At 42.5% G+C, this 22766-nt stretch overlaps 2 protein-coding genes across 2 annotated transcripts; both read left to right on the forward strand.

Annotated features, from left to right (window-relative positions):
* Positions 1 to 3262: 3262 nt before the first annotated feature.
* efna1 (ephrin A1) lies at positions 3263 to 13319 on the forward strand. Its single transcript, XM_022756753.1, has 4 exons — positions 3263 to 3537; positions 12366 to 12661; positions 12766 to 12954; positions 13097 to 13319. The coding sequence occupies exons 1-4, from the start codon at positions 3440 to 3442 to the stop codon at positions 13216 to 13218; spliced, it is 705 nt and encodes a 234-aa protein (XP_022612474.1). The 5' UTR covers positions 3263 to 3439; the 3' UTR covers positions 13219 to 13319.
* Positions 13320 to 17003: 3684 nt separating this feature from the next.
* Positions 17004 to 22030, forward strand: slc50a1 (solute carrier family 50 member 1). The gene is made up of 6 exons (XM_022756765.1): positions 17004 to 17223; positions 17478 to 17555; positions 17646 to 17769; positions 17866 to 18027; positions 20707 to 20826; positions 20928 to 22030. The coding sequence occupies exons 1-6, from the start codon at positions 17156 to 17158 to the stop codon at positions 21033 to 21035; spliced, it is 660 nt and encodes a 219-aa protein (XP_022612486.1). The 5' UTR covers positions 17004 to 17155; the 3' UTR covers positions 21036 to 22030.
* The last annotated feature ends 736 nt before the right edge of the window (positions 22031 to 22766 follow it).

Raw genomic sequence — 22766 nt, forward strand, 5'->3', positions numbered from 1 at the left:
GTTATGTTTCAGTGTGGCTGACGCCCAGTCTTTCCATCTGTCTTTTATCTGTAACACCCTTCTGTCACTGCGTTTTTTTTTTCTAAGTTTCACTCCACCTCATTTTGATTTATTCTCTCCTCTCTCTATTAAACACTCCTGTTTCATATTTCTGTGTGTGTGTGTGTGTGTGTGTGTGTGCGTGTGTGTGTGTGTGTGTCTGAAGAAACCTCTCCAATTCTTGAGACAGAGATCCCTGACCAGCTCGGATCCCTGCCTCAGGCCGACAGGATGGAGAGGAAGAAGCTGAAGAAAGACGCAGGACTGAAAATTTAATAGGCTGAGGGGATTCAAGTCTTTTTTTTAATAGCTGTCTCCCACATATCCTTAACCCCTCTTATCAAAACATTTATTCTAGCTGGGCTGATACTTCTCTTCGTCTGACTCCATCTGTTTTTGTTTTATATATCTCTTCATTTCCCCAAACCTCTCCGATATGTTACCCTCCAATAGAAAATGCATTTGAATTTGGTTGAGACAATAGGAAAAAGAGGAGGCATTTGCCAGGTAAAGGCAGCACCATGTTCTCTGTTTTCTTTTACCTAATTACGCAAGTTATGTAATTGTAGGACTTCCATAACATGTTGAACAACTCGTGGCAGATACTGTGACGCCTGGAGACAAGTGCCTAGAAAATAAACAAGCTGGTTTCCGTTTGCTGAAAGGTTTGTACGGCTGTCAGGTCTTCCCCCAACTTCCTTTAATCCACTTTTAGAACTGTGGAGCTCTTCATCGTCTCAACACTTTTCTCTGTGAGTTGCTTTTTTTTTTTTTTTGAGGCATCCAGTTTTCTCTGTTTTACTGTGATTCACAGAAACCCTGGTCTTCCCTGTCTGTGTGTTTCTGTGTGTGTCTGTATGGGCTGTGGGAGGATTAAGTCTCACTCTGAGAGTCATCCGTGGTTTCCACTGGCAACAACACTATCAAAAAAGCTTGCAGAGCAGACCTACATGTTTGTTTGCACGCTCGTATCTGTCTTTGCATTTGTGTACATGTATAGTATACATATAGTATATGTGCATGTGTGCAACAGGAGATCCCAGCCATCTGACGCTTGGCTGCAGCAGCAGAGAGGAGGTGTATTTGTGGGTTGCGATTTTCTAAATTTGTGTTGTGGCCTTGCCACACGGTTGCTTATGTGTTAGATGAACGCATCATGAGGAGATCCCATGTATGAGCAGCGGAAGTCTGCTGGCAACGAGGGACACTGACAGTCAGTCTACTCTTGTGTATGAGTGAGAACTGATGGATCCTGTTGCTGGTAGTCTGAATCACCGGCTTGTTTGGGAGTTGCTAGAACAGTATTTGCATTTCAGTCATTCCTAGAGGAAATCAATACATGCTGTATATCTACAGCAGTTTCTAACGTCAGTACAGCTAAGTGAAAGAATCTGGCCATTACAGGAAGAACTGGTCATAGATGAAATTTTCCAGAGGTTTTGCATAAACTATGACCTAGAATTTTTAATTATGCTGCCAGTAATTGTTAATATGGCTGCTTGTCCCCATTATTCTTCATCATACATTGTGTCATTTCCTCACTCTTTTTCCTCCTCATTTTTGGGGAGACATTATAAAATGGAAAAGCACCAACAGCTATGATTAACCCCCCGTGCCCACTGCCTACGGGATCCACAGTCAGTGTAAGTGTGTGTGTGTGTGTGTGTGTGTGTGTGTCTGTGTGAGATCCTCTCAGAATGCCAGAACGTGTGTGTGCTTGCCCAGCCGTGCCTAAGGACGGTCAGACATACAGTTTGTCTGCGCGCACACACACACACACACACACACACACACACACACACACACACCTTTACAATGCCCCCTCCTGTCTCCCTGCAGCTCTGGAGCTCTGAACCAGCTAACCCAGGCTGGGCTCCATCCCTGCCCGAGGGAAGCCCTCTCCTGCTGGGGCCACAATCCTGCTGACACCCCATGGTCTGGAGTTTATCCACTCCATCTGTGAGTTTTTTTTTGTAAAGTTAACTGTCTGGGGTAGGGCTAAGCAGAGACCACAAGATTAGACAGACTGATAAGAAGGTAATAATTCTTTATTATCTGACAAAACGCAGTCAGTACACTGGCGTGCCTAGACAACAACAGCCTGCAAGAACACACACACGTCTCTGCAGAGGGTTCTCAAATGATTGAAATACAACCAGTGCGACTAAGCTCCTCAGAATACAACATATAAAAGTAATCTGTCTCAGCAGCATTAGTGCAGCAAGATATTTACAGCTCCCTTTCAAAATGCACAATAAAGAAGCAATGCGATTTACCACAGTACAAAATATATAAACTGACAACTGCATTACAACGCATAACTACTAAACACAATACAATGAGTTGCAACATATCGTACGTCACAAAACAATGCAACTCAGCCCAGCAACAATGCATTACAATGTTACAAAACAACAACTTAATACACTAAACCAACAACAACAGAAACCAACCTAGGACAATGGCAGTAGAAATTCACTTGAATTATTTAGTCTTTTTTTGTGTTGGAAAAGTACATTTAGTCAAATAGGCTACTGTACAATCATGAGTTACTTTTACTTGATTATTTTCTCATTTAATGCTACTTCATACTGATACTCCACTGGACGTCACAGCAGAATATTGTACTTTTTTTTACTAAACTACATTTATTTCAATTCAGATTGAAATTTTAAAAACAAAACATATGATCTGTTCATAAAATGACACAGCTGATAAACTACCTAAGTAGCCTCAACCTCTAAGTAAATGATCAGAATACTTTTTCCATCACTGTCATCTTTATCATTAGATTTTTTTATGTCTCTTAGTGTACATACATATTCACCTGTGTTCTCTTAACTGATTTTGTTTACTTTTATATCTGATAAAAAAAATTACTGATTGACTTGGTTTTACACTTAAGTTATTATGACTGAGTGATAAATATTTCAGTTGTGGGTTCTCGTCTGCATGTTTTCACTTTTTGTTGTTCATAACTTTCTTAGCTTATCATCTAATATTCCAATTTAACTTATATTAGTTTATTACACTTCTACAATGTTTCATTGGTTGTTTTTCTGTATTCCTGGTCTAAAGTGCGAGGAGCTGGAGGACGCGTCTCCAGTTGTGGGCGGGGCATTCAGATGATCTCGCTGCTATTGGCTAGTGGCACTTTGAGGGGTGTTGCCATTGCCAGACAAAACAGACAAGTTGCGCTTCTGTAAACCAGTCAGGAGTTGAACATCGTTAGGTTGCCTTCATCAGTTTAAAATTGCAATTATTACTACAACAGGAGTGTAAAATCCACTTTTGTTTGCCGCTCGCGTATTTACGCAGTCAGATCTTCAAAAAACAGAGGCTGTTTGAAATTATCGACTGTTAGCTGAACTTGTTGAGGTTCCTGCGGAGAAGAGGAGCTATGGATTTGGTGTGTCTGGTGTGTTTGGCGCTGAGCATCGGGGCTTGGTTCGCCTCTGCGGAGAGACACAGCGTCTATTGGAACAGCTCGAATCCAAAGTAAGTGCCGCTCTGTGCTTTTGTGCGTGAATGGTATCATGCGTGTTTGTGTGCCTGCACTAGGACAGTCGTCTCATGTGTGAGTAGTTGAGAAGGATCAATCAAAACACTGCTGAGTCTGTGTGACTGCGTGTATTTCCTGACGCGTCCAGAGGCGAGTGGATGTAACTTTGCTACTTTCTTACAATTCCACGCATGTAAAGTCTCATCCCACGAGTCTATATTGTCCCTGTGTGGCCCCGAGGCTGCTCACGTTCTTGAACAGCTACAGCTAAGCTTCTTGTTTTCATTCATGTGACAATTAAAGGGTTCGTGTGACGCTTAAAGTCGGGCTTGTGTGCTCTACCTTTAAACTCGCCAAACAGGATTGTGATTATAGAGCATTCGAGCATACAGCAGCAGCCGGGTGTAAACGCAGGATATTGGGAGCGGATGCCCAGACAGATGGACAGATTCACCACTATATTTAACCGCAACACATAGACACAGACATACTCTAATAGTAGAAAATAGACTGACGAGTATGAACTTGGCCAGCGACGCTGTCTGTAGGGGCTGCACCTGTGTGTGTGTGTGTGTGTGTGTGTGTGTGTGTGTGTGTAGTGTGTGCCATTAAAAGTCTATTAATGAAAATGAAAGATTAATTTCATTATCAGTGTTACACGGATGAGACTATACATCAAGGCTGTCACTATGTTCCAATGTTTCTTCAGTGTGTGTGTGTGTGTGTGTGTGTGAGAGAGAGAGAGAGAGAGAGCGTCAGAGAGAAGAGAGGGACATATTGCAGTGTGTTTTGTTGTGAGATCAGAAATGTAATGCTATCCGACCACTCAGCGAGATCGATGGAGCTTGACAGACGCGCAATATCGCAGCGCGATTTATTGAGCTTTTAGCGTGGAGCGAGTGAAAGGCAGTATTATTTTATAACAGAAGGACCGTCCCCGCTTCTCCGCTGCCGAGATAGGTCGATTATAAACCGCCACCGAGACGAAAAAAGGGCATAAGCCATTATAGCCTTTTAGTCTAGTCTTGATTACATTACTGACTCTCTAATTGCCCTTTAACAATGACAATAGGCGCAGGGCTAAAAAAGACACCCGCTACAAGGAAAACAATTGTCCTGATAATTGGATGAGGAGTCTAATGGAAAGTATTTCCATGAGCAGTGCCTGTGTCATGGGTTTGTCCTTGTGTGACTCAGCGGCTCGGGTTCGATTCACCTGAGTTTTACACCTGACTCACTACAGACAGAGGGCGGGAACTGTAGCCCAGGTGAGATAGAAGGGAAAGGTAACTTCACAGGAGGAAACGTGAGTCTTTCTGGTCAAGACTGGATAAAAGAGGAAACAGGAGCTCAAAGGTTTTGTTCTAATAAGAAAGGCTGATCAACACAGAGAGAGGGAGAGGGAATGGGAATGGGGGTGGTCTAATACAAAGTCAGATCTTATGTCTGCTGTCTCTAATCCGGCCCTGGACTATTTCTGCTGTCAAATGGGGGTTGCATAACGGGAAGAAAAAACATAATATAAACACTAATCCCTTTTGCTAGATGGCTAAACATAGACCCCGACACTGAGAGGCACAAACTTCACACATCATCAACATGTGAATCATTGTACTCAGTAGTGTCTATTCTGCTTCCACTTCTCCAACATCTGTCGAACATCTTGTATCCTCAAGGCCTTTCACTTTCTCATTCTCTGTTGTTCAAGTATCCACGCACACACACCTCGAGGGGGACGGGGAAATAAGAGTTTCCCACAAAGTTTCTGTCAGAAATGTGTATCAGGGGGATAAAGTGAAACAATAATCGACTGACCTCCTCATGCCACTTGTATTATATGTTTTTTCCACATTTTGCAATCGATAATCCTTCATTCCCAGACCCTTACCCCCACCCCTTCCTCTCGCTCTCATTTCTGTCTCTTTCTCCATCCTCTCTGTTGTCTTTGGGTTTCCTCCAGCTTGACTTAAAAACCCACCTGCCCCAAACTAACCCTAGTGATCAATCAGTCACCTGTTCAGAGGATTACTGAGATCCATCCACAGCCTTTGATGGCAGCAGGCCATGGATAATTGATGCTAATTGATTCTTGGTCTGATTGTGAGTAGCAGTGATTTGTCTTAGGTGGAGGACAGTGACCAGATGGCAGCAGTCTGCCCATTCATGTCAGACAGTATAGAGGTGTGAAGCTCTGGCAGGACTTTAGGCGTTTGTATGTGTGTGTGTGTGTGTGTGTGTATGTGTGTGTGTGTGTGTGTGTGTGTGTGTGTGTGCGCGTGTCTCTAAACACAACATATATGTATGTTTTTGTCCACTAACTAGCTAATGATTATGGCTTAAACCCGTGCTTCTAATCACAGTAGGGATGTGATACTTTGCGTGTGTGACAGGTGGAGAGACGTGTTTTTCTCAATCTGGTCCCGCCTTGTTTTAACTACGTGTCTCTGCCTGTGGCGACTTTATGAGTGTGTGTGAGTGTGTGTGTGTGTGTGTGTGTATGAGAGAGTTTGAACTTGTGCTGCCCTTAACCAGCTTTTAACGGGAAGGGATTTTATTTTTGTTGTGGACTGAGAGTACGTGATTGTGTGTGTGTGTGTGTGTGTGTGTGTGTGTGTTTGCCCCAACGTCAGACTCAAATAGGGAGTGGCCGTTACCGTAGGCAGTCTTATCAAGACGTGATAAATGTGTGACTCACACTTACACACACTGGGGGGGCAAGAGGGAGGACTTGGATGTTAATATTAGTTACAGGCAGCATTCCATCTCGCTGTTACTATACTCAACTCTGTCAGCTGTGTGTGTGTGTGTGTCTGTGTGTCTGTGTGTCTGTGTATCTGTCTCTCTCTCTCTGAACCTGTCTGTTCCTCTCTCCATCTTCACTCCTTTTCCTCTCTTTAACAGCTGGGTCTCCTCCCAGACTGGCCTCTAGGCCCCGAGCCCTCCATCTCCACACTAACTGATTCAAGTACATTCGAGATGTGTTCTGTTCTGCATAGATATGGATGCTATTAACACTCCACTCCACTGCCTCTTTTTTCTATCTGTTATCTCTGTGTTATTTATCTGCTTCCATCCATCTCTAGGAGCCTGGGTTTATTTCTCATGCTGCCAGAATCTGCTCAAATATCTTTATCAGGAGTTTGGTGTAATGTAATATTCTGTTTATCTCCGTCTGTGGTGTCTGGCTCTGTCTGTCTTTTGCTGTTATTGAGGCAGCCGGGCCTGCCTTGACACGTACATACGGCCCCACACACACACACACACACACACACACACACACACACACACACACACACACACACACACACACACACACACACACACACACACACACACACACTCCTCCGTCCTTCCGTTCACACATTTTATACATTTTGTTCCCATTCTCTGTCTCTCTTTTTTTTCCCTCACTCTTGTTTACCCCTCCCCAGCCCATGTCCCGTCTGGTTGTTGGTCTCTAATCTCACCAGAATGAGAACACGCAAGCGCACACACACACACACACACACACACACACACACACACACACACACACACACACACACTAACATAGATTACTGACGGCTTGTAATCTGACCATCTGACCTGTAGACACAAAATCATCATCCTGCTGTTTTCATTCTATATATATTTATGCTTCTGTGACCCTGTGATGTAACGTCTGTCTGTTTCATTATGTTATGTCCTCTGTGTGTGTGTGTGTATGTGCCTGTATCTGGGTAGGTGGGTTATTGTGTAATTGTTACGATATATATAATAAACCTGCGGTTGTCACAGTGGATCATTCGCAGTATAATCTCTCAGATGGGATCCATCTTACATCAGAACAATCAATTACAGGCACCACAGGAAATCTCCATTCAGCTTACTATGAATCCTGCCCATTCACTATCAAACAGCTTTGTGTTTATTCCCCGCTGATATGACTGCCCTCTTACCTAACACACTTATAAATATACACACACACCCTTCACGCATCATAGCAAACAGCAGCACCTGAGAGTTTTAATGACCAAACTACAGACTATACTTTATGTCTGTGTCTCAGGTCTGTAGATGTCCTCGACCCACGTCACTGTACCCATGTACCTCTGTTTTCTCTCTGCTCTTCCTCTCGCTTCCTTATCTGTGGTCCAGACTTCCTCTACAACCCCCCCCCCCTCCCTCTCTCTCTATCAGTCTCCCTCTTTCTCACAGACCTTCCTCTGTTTTTGCCCCAGTAGTTTTCCACCGGAGGAGGACAGAGCACCTCTCAGCCCTGGCCTTGCTAACACTAGAGAGGCCCCGCGTTATCGTAGTATGTGTGGGCAAGCGTGCGTGCATGTGTGTGTGTGTGTGCGTCCATTGCTCATTCATAGCATTTCAGACATACCTTGGCATTGCTGTCCACTCATAGCCCACCATCGCCCCCTAAAGGGCAGAATTAACAACAAATGGACTTCTGCCCAAGTATCTGAGGAGGCTTTCTTTTGCAGCAGTTAATATAAAATTTATTCCAAATGAAAAAGTTGAACAGTTTTCTTACAGTCTTCTTACATCCTAAACTTTCTTTCCTCTCTCTCTCTGCTAGACAGACAGACACAGACACACAGATTAACTCTGCCTGACCCCCCCACCCCCCACCCCACCCCCCAACATATTAAACCAAGCTTGATACCATTTGGCCTTCTTCTATTCATCGCAGACAGAATGGGAGGCTGCAAAATGTGGGACAGGGTGAAAAGATTCGGGGCGTACAGAGGAGGAGGGGTCTGGGCGCAGGGTGAGAGAAGGGTGAACTACAGAAAGGGATTTGTGTTGAGAAATTAGCCTGGATGAAGAGCTCTGGTATATTATGTCAGCATTAAGAGACAGGAGAAAATAGAGGATTGGGAGAGGGGGGGATGGGCTAATTTTGAAAGAATAAAGGAGAGGCAGACGGAGGGAGGAGAGAGTGGACAGTGATGGATGAAGGGAGGGGAGAAGTTTGGAATTGAATAAGTGAGAAACGGCAGTGTTGACAACATTAAACGCTCTCATCCCACTAGGGCCAAAGGGATTCTCAGTGTCTTAACTATCACACTGGGGCATGCACGTACGGATATATACACCCACATTTGCAAAATACTTTATGGTGCCAAGTGGAGGATGAATTTTCCAAGAATGAAGGTAGATTACATTGGAGACTAATGTATAAAGACTTTTCAGTGCATATTAGATTGGCTTTTATGGAGTGTCCCACTAGTGAGCAGCTAAATCCATTAGAACCACTGACAGCTCCTCAGCCTGTGTGAAAGGAGGTGTGCATCTGCCATACCGCAGCAAATTAATAGGGTATTAAGTGTGCATGTCGAAGTAAAAGTGTGTGAGAGTGCGAGTGGAAATGTGATGAGTGCGCCTTGTGAGAACACAGTAAACCATCCAAACCACAGGCCCCCGTTGTGACATTCCTGTGTGTGCACACTTACTACTGATTACCTGCAGAGCAAATGGTGGGGGGGGGGGGTTGCATCTGTTTAGTGTTTCAGTGGTGCTGACTCGCTCCATGAATGCGGGCGTGTGTGTGTGCGCGTGTGAAACAAATATCCTCAGCGCTGACTCAGACGGTAGTGTGTGTGAGAAGTTTGCGACTCTGAACTCTAACCCCCTCGACCCTGGCTGCCAGTTTGAAACGCTCCCCAGAGAGACGGTGAAGGACAGAGCTCCTGTGTCAGTTGTTTGACCGAAACCAGTGCGAGCTCAGGGGACAAATGGAGGAACGGCAGGGTTGTCAGGGAGAATGGGGGAAAAAGGAAAGACGGATGACAGGAGAAAAGAGAAGAAGAGCAGTAGTACAAGGACAATGGCAAGACTTCAAAGCTCTGGTGATCAGAGCCAAGTGTTGAACAAGTCACCTACTGTCATAACCACCACAGCTACAGCTATATTACTATTTTATGCCCTTACCACACACTCACACACACACACACGTACCCATACACACACACACACATACACACACACACACACCTTGCCCACTGACGCAAAAGCTGGAGTAGCTCCATAGTGAGAAACAACCACCTTGGACCTTCGCTGTTTACCCACACCTCAGTCACATGCAAGAAATCTCACACACACACACACACACACACACACACACACACACACAGACACACACACACACACACACACACACAGAGTCAAACACACAAGAGGCTCCAGTAGGCCTCGATAAACAGATGTGCTCATCAGCCTGAGGCATGAGACGCCCTGAATAAGGGTCTTCAGAGAAATCCCTCTCCCTTGAAAACATGTACACACACAGAGAGAGAGAGAGGGAGAGAGAGAGACAAACCAACACAAAGGAAGAAGAAGCTGTGTGGAAAGTAGGTTTGAAACAGCGTGCACACCTGGCTCTCACTCTCACATGCCACATAGCGATCACATTAATGCGACTCTCACTCTTCCGAGAACTGCCGGTCCGAGGAGAGGGGAGACGCTGGGAAGTCTCCAGCATTTGAGAGCTTTGAGGAGCGGAGAAGGCGGAGAGCGTGAGGAGTGCGGAGGGAGAGGACTAGCGAAAGACGTGGGTTTGAGACTCTGGCCTAGTTCGACAGGGGCCATAGTTTTCCCAACTTCTTGACTTGATAACATAATTAACAGCAAATAAAAGACTAATTCAAGCATGAATAAATCTGGACAGTCATATGAGCACACATATTACACACATCCACAGCAGCCAGGGCAGTGAAAGCTCCACAAGGGGTAAGGTACAGGGGTTGAAGGGGCCCTGTAGCCTTCAGGCATTCTGTCTTTGGGGAGGGAAAGGGTATAATTACACCCTATTCATTCCTCCTCCCCTCCTTTTCTAGAGAACACATTGGCCCCAGACCCCTAACAGCTTTTAATTAGCCAGACCAATGGAGGAGGGGAGGAGGAGGAGGAGGGGGGAAATGAGGAGGTGAGGAGAAGGATAAAAGGAGAGTTTTCTTAAAAGCGTGCTCCATGAATGAAATTAGCTACAGAATCTGTTTTCAGTGGCTTTTGACAAGGCTGTGTTTCTGTGCGGAGGGCAGCCTCGCCACTAACAAGGACGCAGTGTGGGGGAAGGAAGGTGTATCCCATACAATTTAAAAGGATTCTTTCCTTCAGAGTGAACTGCCGAGCAGCTTGTTTTCTCTGAGTCTGTTATTACTGGTTTTACTCAAAGAAAACAAAGAAGAGAGGAACAAGATGAGAACAGAGATTATTTGGCCAATTAGGTTGCAACAGATGTTTCTTTCTTCCTTTCACTGAAACACTTGCCCTGGCAAACACACACATATACACACAAGAAAAGGTGTGCACACCTACACAGGAGTGTACGCACGCACAAAGAACCTTTTCTGAGAGAGAGCAGTGATCGGAGGGCGGTGATCATCCTGTTAGCCCTGGATAACAAGTGTAGAGCTGTGCTCAGCTAACAAAGCATGTTTTGACAGGTAGGTTAGCGCTAACTGATACACACACACACACACACACACACACACACAGAGTCAAGGAAGGAGGGGTTAGAGGCCCACATTTGGAGCCAGTGTGTCTGTTGACTTGGCCAGAAGTGGGGGGGGGGGTCTCCCAACAGGAGCCACAACAACAGGAGCCACAACATGCTTTGATGCTGGGGCACACACACTTAAACAATGGCAGACACACAGGAGCTGTTTTCTTGTCACTTTCACTCTCTACGACATGTTCACACACAAATACCAGCAATTATTCAGTCTAAGCAGATTAGAAGTTTTTACCCCTGAGGATGTAATCGGAGTCGCACGCAAATATCCGTCTTTCTTCACCCACTGGCTTTTGGCTGATCTCACAGCGCGAGCCAGCCATCCGTACGACACATGTACCAGCACAGCACGGCCTCACCTGCATCATGTTTACTTTAAAGGAAAGACATATTAGTAATGTGAAACTAAAAGCGAAGATAGCAGCTTAAAGTTCATTCATTGCCTCAACAAATCCCTTCCTCAGAGTAGTTGCTATTTATTAACAATGAGTCAAAGTTCTACCGGGGCAAAAAATTTAACACAACTCCCTGAATCCTACTTTTGTATTGTCACGTAGCCCCATTATCACAAAAGTGCAATGGGACTGTACAGGATTTATAGTTATTTTTCACCATCTCTCCATACTTCATTAGGACACTGGGGGAAACAAGGACAGGAGGTGAGCAAAGAGGAGACGGGAAGGCTGAAAAAGAGCCATAAAACTAAATGAAGGGTAAAGATGAAAAGGGAGAAAAGAAAGCGACAGTCTGGCTGTCTCCACCCACTGTGCCTCTGTCTTTGGTGGAATCGGAGAGAGATTGAGAGACAGAAATACAGACAGGGGGCTGTTATTTAAAATCTTGTCTACTTGTGAGAAGTGAGTCTCTGCTGAAGGCAACAGGAGGGCTCGAGTGAAAGAAAGGTGTGTGAGTGGGATGGTGGAAGGGCTTAAGGAGATTCTAGGTGTGTTCATCCAAAAAACAAAGTGAACAAGCCCAACCTGATCAGGCTCATTCTAAATCAGTCACAGTGACGGGTTTGCACAAGCACACCGGAACGCACCGACACATCCTTCTTGTTAGCTTCACCTGTGTGTCAAAACATGTTGTTTGTGTGAGTAAGTCTGGTTTCTTTTGCTGCACGTGTCGTGATTATTTTTATTTGTCGTCAACAGTTCATTTCTCTGAGCCAGGGTGTGTGTGTGTGTGTTGAACATGTGTGCAAAACAGTTGATCCCGGCCTCCGCGATTCATGTTTCTTTTCATTTTGTGAAAAAGAGACTTTTCCACTCTGGATGAGGACATTTTTCAGTAACCTCTCTTCCTGTCTCCCTGCAGCTTCCTGTGGGATGAGTACACAGTGGAAGTGCGCATCAATGACTATCTGGACATCATCTGCCCCCACTACACCCACGGTGAGGTGTCATCGCATGTAGCTGAGCGCTATGTGCTGTACATGGTGGAGAGGGAGGACTACGACGTATGTAAACCTCACTCCTTTGACCAGCTCCGTTGGGAGTGCTCGCGGCCCTTCGCTCTCCACGCCCCTGAGAAATTCTCTGAGAAGTTCCAGCGCTTCACACCCTTCACCTTGGGCAAGGAGTTCAGACAGGGAGAGAGCTATTATTATATTTGTAAGTATCAACCACTGGATTTTTTTTATTTTTTTTTATCAACCTATTGTGAGCCTGAGAAGGTTTCTTGTATTAAACCTTTCTCTCTTTCTGACCTTCTCCAGCCAAGCCTATGCATCACCATGGCCAGGATTGTCTGAGGCTGAAAGTGGATGTCGTCGGGCATAAAGGCTCTGGGAAAACTCACCTGGACAAACCCAAAGCAGAGGAGACAGGGAAAAGCTCAGATGAAGGAAAAGTGATGTTTCCTGCTGCTGGAGGAGTGCACAACCCCTCTAATCGGCTCCCAGCAGGTGAGGATTCCTGTCCAAAATACCAGACAGATAGAAAATAGTCCCAGCAGTGTCGTGTCTAAGACAGGCCCAGCTGGGTGTGTTTACCCTGCCTGAATGATGAAATGTGAAACTGACTCACCCTCCTTTTTTCTTTCCTTAGATGACCCTGCTGTGATGGAGCCAAACGTCCAGAGGAGTATCGGCAGCTCAGGAGCACCGCTGGTTTCCTTCTCCCTCTTCTTTACCATGATCCCAGTCTTATTATCCTTGATGCTACACTAAGGCTGCTGACCATAACAGAGACAATGCTAACTCAATGCTGGTCATTGGGACCATGAAGACTCAGAATTTTTTTAATACAGATTTTTTTTTTTTTTTTTTTTATACAAGCATGATCAGTGCGTGTGTGTGTTGTGAGTGTGTGTGTGTGTCAGTGAGTGTGATGTGTTTGTTTGCGTGAATGTGGAACGTGGATCGTTCCAAAGAAGAAGACCTCAAAGATGTTTTTTCTTACTTTATTACAAGGATGGATTTCTCATTTTTGACCATTTAAGATGCACACTTTTTTTCAGCCATGATGAACAAAACTGGAAGCAAACTGATCAAAAGACCTTATGAATTCACATCAGATTGAAAATGACAAGAGGAACACATTGTCTTCATTATGTGTTTTCAGATTTTTATACCATTGGTACATCCGTGCATTGTATTACTGATCTCAAACCATCAATGTCTTTTTTCATTCTCTTCATGTAAAGAAATTATTGATTGTGTATTGGAAATGTTGTCGGCTCCTGCCTATACAAAATGTAGGATTTTTGTCATGTAGCACTCAGCTCCCTGTTATGTCTCTAAGTCTCCTTCGAACTCACTTTGAGTCAGGTGCTGCAGTTTAGAAAGAGCAGAAAGTGTCTGACATCACACGTTTTTTTAAATTGTAAGACTACACAAGTAAACAAATTGTCTAATCCAAACTAGTGGTTCTCAGCCAACTTCTTATTTTTTTTTAACTCATTAAGTAATACCCACTGCATGCACAGAGTATGGAACCATTACAACTATAAAACAATTAATTTGGATCCTCATGTAAATCGTGAGTCATAATCTTGCCAATCTATTATAAGTTCTCATGTAAGTGGTTTGGGGAACCTAACACTAGCAGGAGTGTCAGGGAGCTGAGCCTGTTCTGTACTAATGGTTCTTCACTCATCTCTGCTGTCTTGATAGTGTCATGGTATGATGGTACACTGGCTGATGTTTGCAATGTTTGTTCACATTGTCAAACCTCAAAGTGAAGGGACTTGCCACAATTTATTTACAGTAGTTTTTCTTGTCAAACATACTAGTGTCATTTTGTACATGTTTATATGTAAATTTGTACATAAAGAAAAACTATAAGAAACTGTTTAAGATGTGAAAAATCTTTAGTGAAATAAAAAAAAATTGTGATGTAATAAAAGTATCTGTTTGTTTTTTATCAGCTCTAGTGAAATTTATTTTTGCATTAACCTACTTTGGATCTTGAAATCCCACTCAGGGCATTGAGATTTTGACGGATGACACAATATTTTAGCAAAGCTATCCATCTCCTACCCGATGAAATCTCTCCAGCCCCTTTCAGATTTCCACCCCCAGGTCTTTCCCAACCTCTATTTTCTCATCCCCTCTTCACTGCCCTCGCTGTCTTTCATCCCTGGTGACACAGCTTGCCCTGGCTTGGATTTCACAGTCTGAAAACCAAACACGAGAACCAAGAGGGGGACGATGAAGGAGCGATAGCGCGGGATAGTGCAGGGAGAGAGGCCCACAAGAAAACTGACAGCTGGGTGTGAAGGTGTCACTCTCGCCTCCTCACTCACACTCTTTTTCTCCTTTTTTTTGCCCTTTCTTTTACTACTCTGTACATCCCCTTTGGAGGGAGAGCTGAACATCCGTCTGCACAGTGGTATGTTAGATTGAAGAGGAGCAGAGTGCACAAACGTTCATACCTGCAAAATTCAGAGCTGACTGAAAACTGTCAAAAGTCGCCATCCCCTGTAAAACCATGCAACATATACATTCAAAACCAGAACATAAAACGGACTTGTTTGTTTTTCCATAATCACGTCATGGTTTAAATTCACTGCAGATGATCACACAGCTCAGAAATCTTGTTTCAATGTAGCACCCATGTATCTGCAGAGTGGGGTTGATAATGCAGGACAACTTTAAACTGTGCCTAAAGGAACAGACCAAATATGGCAGTATTCACAGTTACATTACTCAGTTCATATGGCAATGTGTAAAGTTCTTTGAAATCATTTACTTGCATATACTGTAAAAGTAAAGATACAAGTACAAGTCCTTCATTATGTTTTCTGTTTGCATAGAAGTAAAAGGGCATTAACAGAACTCCAGTATCCAAAGTCTTCTAACTATAAAAAATAGTTCCTGCAGTGTGAAGTTATTGACGCATAGGTAACATATATTATCACATAGCATCACATATAAATTGTCTATAAAGACAAAGGTTATATAAGGGTATAGAAATACGTATCAGTGCTAGACAAAGAGAGACATTGTGTTTGTAACACATAAAGAAACTGGAAGCGCTTTACATAAAAGACATATTCACAAAAAGAAAATAAATTACAATTTAATAACAGAAAGATCCAAAACAAACCAGAACGGCAAACCTTCTGCAACTATACAGAATTGACATTAAAAATAATGAAAATTGGGTGAAAAAAATCAAATGTCAAACAGATGCAAACTTTAAAAAAAAAAAAAAAACTAAAAGAAACTGAAGGAGAAGAAGTGATAAGATTATCCACCAGAGACAGTTGTTAAAGGTCAAGTCTGAGAGATGTTTTGAGAGAAGTGAGTGAAAAAAAAAGGGCCTGTGGCGAGAGATTTGCAGCGACGGCACTGAAAGCCTCATCTATCCTTGCACATTTTAGGTGATTAGCATTAAATTCACCTGAACTTTGCTGAAAGGGAAGGTAGCGGTAGTTTAATGTTTTAATTCACAACTTTGAAAATGAATCATCTTCTGAATTTATGGATGTAAGATCCATGAAATGGCACTCTGTCACCTGAATAGTTCACTGAGTAGCTGAAAAATGATAGATATGGAATGAAATTAAATGTTTAATTACATTGGTGCCCTGCAGTTGGGTTTGTTTCAATTGTCATTTTAAACACTAAAAACATTGCATGTTGAATTTAGAAAATCAATAGTATATACATGTAATTATGTAAACGAGTGGTTCCAAACTTTTATAGATTGTGGCCCGCTGCTTGTGATCACTTGTGTAATTCAGTGTAGCAGAAACATGTTTCCTCTGTTAAAAGAGTACTCCAGCGCTTAAGTATTACACTTCCATGAGGTTGGGGAACTCAGAGAAGACAGATTAAAACAAGAATGGTCAAGATCAAGTAATGCAATCCCATGGCAACTTTCATTAGAGCCCTTGACCCTCACTATTCATCCCAATTTCACCATTTCCCCAGGCACCCAGAAACCAACCGGTACTCTAAAACAGAAAAAGATTAGTTGATGAATCATTTAGCAGATTGACAGAAAAATAACTGGCAACCATTTTGATGATTGATTGAAGCAAAAATGTCAGAAATTCTCTGTTACCAGCTTCTCAACGTGAATCTGATAGTAAGTTGAATATCTTTGAATATTTTTCATAATTTTCTGAACATTTGTTGGATGAATTGATATTGAAAATGATTGTTGGTTGCAGCCTTGGCACACAATCCTTCTGTAAGATGTCTGTTGTAAATGTCTTAACAAATGTATGATGAATAAAATTATGTAGACAGAAATGACATGAAGTAAATCAGGGGCTATTGAGTTAATAAAAAGTTTAATCCAAATGACTTTGAACAATCACTGCCTCTCTGACAGTCCTCCATCCATCAGCCTCCACTTACACCTTCCAGCTTCCAAATGTTTGCGACGTGATGACGCAACGCGCAACGTACGCCTTCGTTTCAGCATCCCATTGGAGCAAATCCACCCCACCTAGCCAATCATAGTGCAGAAACCCTGAGTAGACTGTTTGCAAACACGGAAATACAGTGAGAGAGAGAGAGAGAGAAGGAGCACGTCAGCGTAGTTATAGTTGATACTTTATTTCATGCAACCGAAGCGTTCGTGATTAAAAGAAGACGCTGCACGTAAAATACCAAACCGGGCGCTGTGTTAGATTTCTTTTTCTCCCGCTCTATGGATTTGTTGCAGTTTCTGTCATGGGCCTGCATCGTGTTCACAGTCGGGATGTTCTCGACTGGACTGTAAGTTGTATCGATGATTAATGACATGCAATAAGGCAGTTTTACAGTCTCAGTTCTTCCTGTTACTTTTAATGTGGTTGGTAGAGAGCACGAGGCCAGTGAGATGGATTTTGGAGATGGCTGCTGGTTGCAATTTGGTTGTGTGAACTCATTTGATAAAGTTATAGTCTTTAATTATGTGTTCGGTCACTCTTGCTCACTCTCTCTCGTGTGTGCGCGTGTGTGTGTGTGTGTGTGTGTGTGTGATTCTCTAGGACCGACCTGAAGAAGATGAGAGAATCCAAAAGTGCAGACAATATCCAGTTTCTCCCTTTCCTCACCACATGTCTTAAGTGAGTTTGTGTTTTTGTGTTTGTCCGCCATCCTTGATCTTTCTTTCTTTGTCCTGCTCGGCGCATCTGAATCTTGTCTTGTTTTCATAGTAACCTGGGTTGGTTGTATTATGGGATTCTTAAGGCGGATCAGACGATCGTCCTGGTCAACGTTATCGGAGCTGTCCTCCAGTTCCTGTACATCATCATGTACTTCCACTACACAAAACAAAAGGTCAGCATGCATCTGCAGAAAACACATCACTGATGCTACATCCAACTCATTTCAGGTGTGAAAACATCTCGGCGTCTCCCTGTGTGTTTCTTTCAGAGGCTTGTGATGTCGGAGACTCTTGCAGCAGGGATTGTGCTGACCTGCGGCTGGTGCTACTTCACTATGTTTCTTCCTGAGGGAGAAATTCGGCTCAACCAGCTGGGCCTCACCTGCAGCGTGGTCACCGTCAGCATGTACCTGTCCCCGCTCGCCGACCTGGTACAGCTCACATGCACTACAGACAGCATGTACAAAGTCACATGAACATGCTCCTCTCACTGGTTTCACAGACAATGCAGAGACAAAATGCAATGTGCTTTTAATCTGGAATACAATTCATTATCAAATAATATCAGCTCACATGCACAAAGTCATTTGCTATATATAAAACCTTTTTTTCCTCTGTTCAAAAAACCTGCTAAAACCCACTAACATCAGGCTTTTGTCAGCAATGGAAAAGCTACAATCGGCACTCACTCCCTTGTCACATGACTCTACAATAGACTTGGGTATTTATCAGCTCCGGCTCCCGTCAGCATTGATGTAAACACAACACCCAGCTGACGTCTTTCTGGGCACAGACACTGTAAACAGACCTGACACGCTGCTGTCAAACCAGAAACACCGCAGCTACACTCAAGGATGCAGGAGTGAGCCGCAACGCTGAAATTAGATTTAAAAACGCACAATCACCGATTAAAGCATCTCACACAGAGGCTCCGACTTACAGGAGCACCAACTCGTGACAGATCTGTTTTTATCACTCTAGTAGCTCACTCTTTCTCCCCCTACGACTGCATCTGTGTGTGTGTGTGATTGCTCCCTGCAGTTGTGTGTGTGCTCTTCCGCAAACTCAGCTGGCAGCGTAAAAGCAGTCAATTGCTTTTTTTAGTGGGTTTATCCTCGTTTAAAAATTTAAATTAAAATTTAATTTTAATTTTAATTAAAATTTTATGTTTTTCTCTGTTTTCTGTCATAGTTAATTACTAGGTCTGTAAGACAAAACTAGCATGTTTGTCACACAGCAAACTTGTCACACTCTTGAAAGAGGATAAATATTGAGGTTAGAGAGTCATTGCATGGCTGCCTCTTCGTCAGGTGATGGTTGCAACATTGTGCAGTCCATCATCATAAGGTCTCTGAAATGCATTGTTCATGCTCTGTAGGTAAAATTAGGAAATGCTGTAGTATTAATTTAAAAATGGCAAAAAGGTGACTTTTAATAATTTTTAGATAAAGAGTTCATTTTACCATTAAAACTACATTCGTCCTTAAAATTGGCGTTCATTCTGTACAGCCTGTCAATCATGAGGGAGGGAGCTCTTATTTCTAAACACTGAGTGTTTTGTTAAAGCTGTTTTCTACAAACTTCACAATATTCACTTAAACGCCAACTGTATTCAGTCTATACAGCTGTTGACAGCACGTTTTTTGGCCTTCCTCTTCATGTCGGCTCTGCACATGCAGCTATTTACCAGTGAAAGAATAAATCCCCTGCCCTCTCTCTTTCCTTTTGTGTCTTCATATCATCCTTTGGTTCCTCTACTATCCTGTTCGTCTCCTTCCCCCCCATCTGCGCCACAGCTCTGAATGACCCCCAGTCGGTTTCCTGCCTTTCTTTCCCTCATCTGTGTCTTCCTGTTATTCCCAGCCTCTGTCTGTTTGTGCCTCATCCCCTTGGTGACATTTTGTTTTCTCTTTACAGTTTATATAATATGATGTTGCTATTATACACTGTGTAAACCTAAAGCCATCCTCATTAAGGCCATCTATCCATAAACATTGCAGCACATTCCAGATGTGCTTCTGGTATTTGAAGGGAAATTCCAGGTTAATACAACATTCATAGCCATCATTCCTGTTGGTAACAATCACCAGATTAATTACTGAGATCTGGACATGTGGCGACATTGCTAAAAGGAAATCAGATGGAGGCATAAACTGTAATATTCAAACAATCCTGTTTGTTTTAAACCCTGAAGATGAGGGAAGGACAAAAAATTTATAAAAAAGTAAAAAATTGAATACATAAATAAATGCAAAATACATGCATTTTGGTAATACCAAATACTATTTCTGTATTTTTACATTTATTTATTTATTTATTTATGCATTTCTACATTTTGTTATTTCTGTGTTTCTGCATTTATTTAATTATTAATTTATACATGTATTGCTGTATTTCTACGTTTCTACATTCATTTATTTATTTATTCATATATGTCTGTGTCCTTATGTTAATTAGGTAGGTGGTCCTACCTCGGTCTGAAGCCGGTTTGGTTATAGCGATGCAATCATATTAACTACTAGTACCTTGACTTGACTGGCACACAGGAGTTTTGCCTTTAGTTTGCTATTAGCCACTTAGCTAAACTGATGTTCAATTTAATTCAGTTTTATTGATATAGTGCCAATCTGAACATATTTTATCTCAATACACCTCACAGAGTAACCTCAAAATATTGCAAAGAGAAACCTGACAGTTCCATCCACAGGCAGCACTTGGCAACAGTGGAGAGGAATAGACAGGAATAAACCCCTGGCACCCTGAGTGTCGCCCACTCTGAGTCTACTCTGCAAGTAGAGTACAGTTTTATTTTATTCATTTATTTATTTTGCTGAAAACAGTCACAGAAACAGGGTTGATAAAACTGAAGCAAAACAATAAAGTTGTTGGCTGGAAAACCAAAAGAATGAGCTGAAAGACACTAAAACACTCCACAGAGCTGAGGGGAACTGCAGGGCAGATAATTCTGTTTGTTTGTCACCTCAAGCGATTCTTTACATTTCACATTGTAATTTGATGCATTGTAAATACAAAAACATTGATTAATGCAGCTTTAATGTTTATTTGTTAACTAATTGTTGCCGTCCTCCTCTTCCTCTCTTCTCTTTTAGGTAGAGATAGTACGTAGTCGTAATGTGCAGTGCTTGTCCTTCCCCCTGACTGTAGCCACCTTCTTCACTTCAACCTCCTGGGTCCTCTACGGCCTACAGCTAAATGATAACTATATTGTGGTAAGAGACACATGTAAACACAGCTTTCAACATTTTTTCTTGATTGAAATGAAAACTACTATCCTTTATGTCTTTTTATTTCCTATTCATGTTCATTCCAGGTTCCAAACACACCTGGAATCTTCACCAGCCTCATCAGATTTTATCTGTTTTGGAGATTTGCGTCTGTCAATCAAAGCTCGCCTTCCTATAAGTCAATGCAGATATGAGGACATGAGGGCGATGGTTATGAAAACAGAAAGAGATGACAGATTTGTTGGCTGCAGCTCTCCCATCAGTCGTCTTGTCCTTTTAATAGAGCGAAACAGAATCACATGACAAGGAACAAACTGTCATTAGGGTGACACCACTTATAATGTGGAGGTAATGTCTTGTGCTTCTTGGGGAGGTATACAAATGAGTACAGTAAACTCAATTAGGTGGAAAAGTTATGATGTCGATTCAACAGTTTTTTCTGCGGCTCTTTGTCAACCCTGTGTCTCCTCTCCATGTCTGTCAAGTGCCTTCAGTTAGGTCATGTTTGCCATTAAAGATCAATGGCATTTACTGACCAACAGACTTTCTCTGTTCACAATCCAATGAAATTGGATTGAATCCTCCTCACCACTTACGAGCCAAAGATTTTTGTGGAATTGTAACTTGTTGGCTGCTATTTTAATATTACATTTTGTTTCTCTGTTCCCTGGTACACATGTAGTAACGCTGTCCTATATAGTTTCATATTTTTCCCCACAGCCTGGTGAGGCAATGATGATTTCATACCTCTTCAGAGTTGGTATCACCATGTAGATAAAATATTGAGTCATATCAGTGGCAGTAAGTTATATTTGTTTATAAATGTTTTCTATATATTTTGTGTCTGAATCTTTTTGATACAGGATGTGTATGTTGGTCTTATGTCTAAGGTCATATATTGATTACTTATATTGTTAATTCTATTTTTATAAGTTCTTGTGAGATTAAATCAAATTGCAAGATGAGATTAACACCACAGGATTTGTTTACAGAAATGAATGATTCTTATTTCTCTGGTGGCTGGTTGTCATGGGTAATAAAATTGTACTTTTTTCCCTCATTATTACCTATAATAAGGACATATGTTATGCAAATTAAACAGCTGAGTGTTAGTGCTAATTCACTCACTGCTAAAGGATGTAAGATCTTTAAAGGGGCCATGTAAATAAATTTTTATCTTAACCATCAATGACTTTTCTTTGCTGATTGAATATTAAGTTGTGAACAAGGTGAAGATGAAGCATTTTTGGTTACTCGACAAAGTGTGAAAGCCACACAAGACCCTTGAAGTGGGAGGGTTTGTGCTGTAGTTAGAAGGTTTTTGTTTTGGATGCAGTAATGAGCTTACATGCAGATGTGTGGAGATAACTGTGTGTGTGTGAGACAAAAGCCTGTTTGATGGTGTAGCAGTGCGAATGAGCTTGTTTGTGTGAATATGTTGATACAGAGAGGGCAGTGGTGGGAAAGGCCACGCCAGAGGTTCTCATCTTGTGTGTGTGTGTGTGTGTGTGTGTGTGTGTGTGTGTGTGTGTGTGTGTGTGTGTGTGTGTTACATTGGCCTCTTTTCCTGAGCTCAAAGAGCCTGCCCCTGAAAGAGCACACACAGACACAACACAGCATTGTGCTTGAATTGAGTGTTTTGCAGGAGAAAAGCTAAGCTGAGAAGAGTGGGAGTGTGAGATAAGTGAGCTATAGTTGAAAGAGAGAACAAGAAAGAAAAGGGGAAAACTTTGAGCAGCAGATGAGAAGGCAGAGAAGAAGAATGTATAAATGAGATAGAGGTAGGAAACACTAAAACCAGGGACAAGAATAAAAGAATTTCATGGAGAGATGCAAGTTTGGCTTGTTCTATAGTCAACCGCCACGCTAACAGCTAGCTGTTATGCTGCATGGTGCTTTGAGCTAAATGCAGAAATAGGCCTGCT

Source organism: Seriola dumerili, unplaced genomic scaffold (assembly GCF_002260705.1).
Source record: "Seriola dumerili isolate Sdu_G_001 unplaced genomic scaffold, Sdu_1.0 BDQW01000258.1, whole genome shotgun sequence".
NCBI classification, from domain to species: Eukaryota; Metazoa; Chordata; class Actinopteri; order Carangiformes; family Carangidae; genus Seriola; species Seriola dumerili.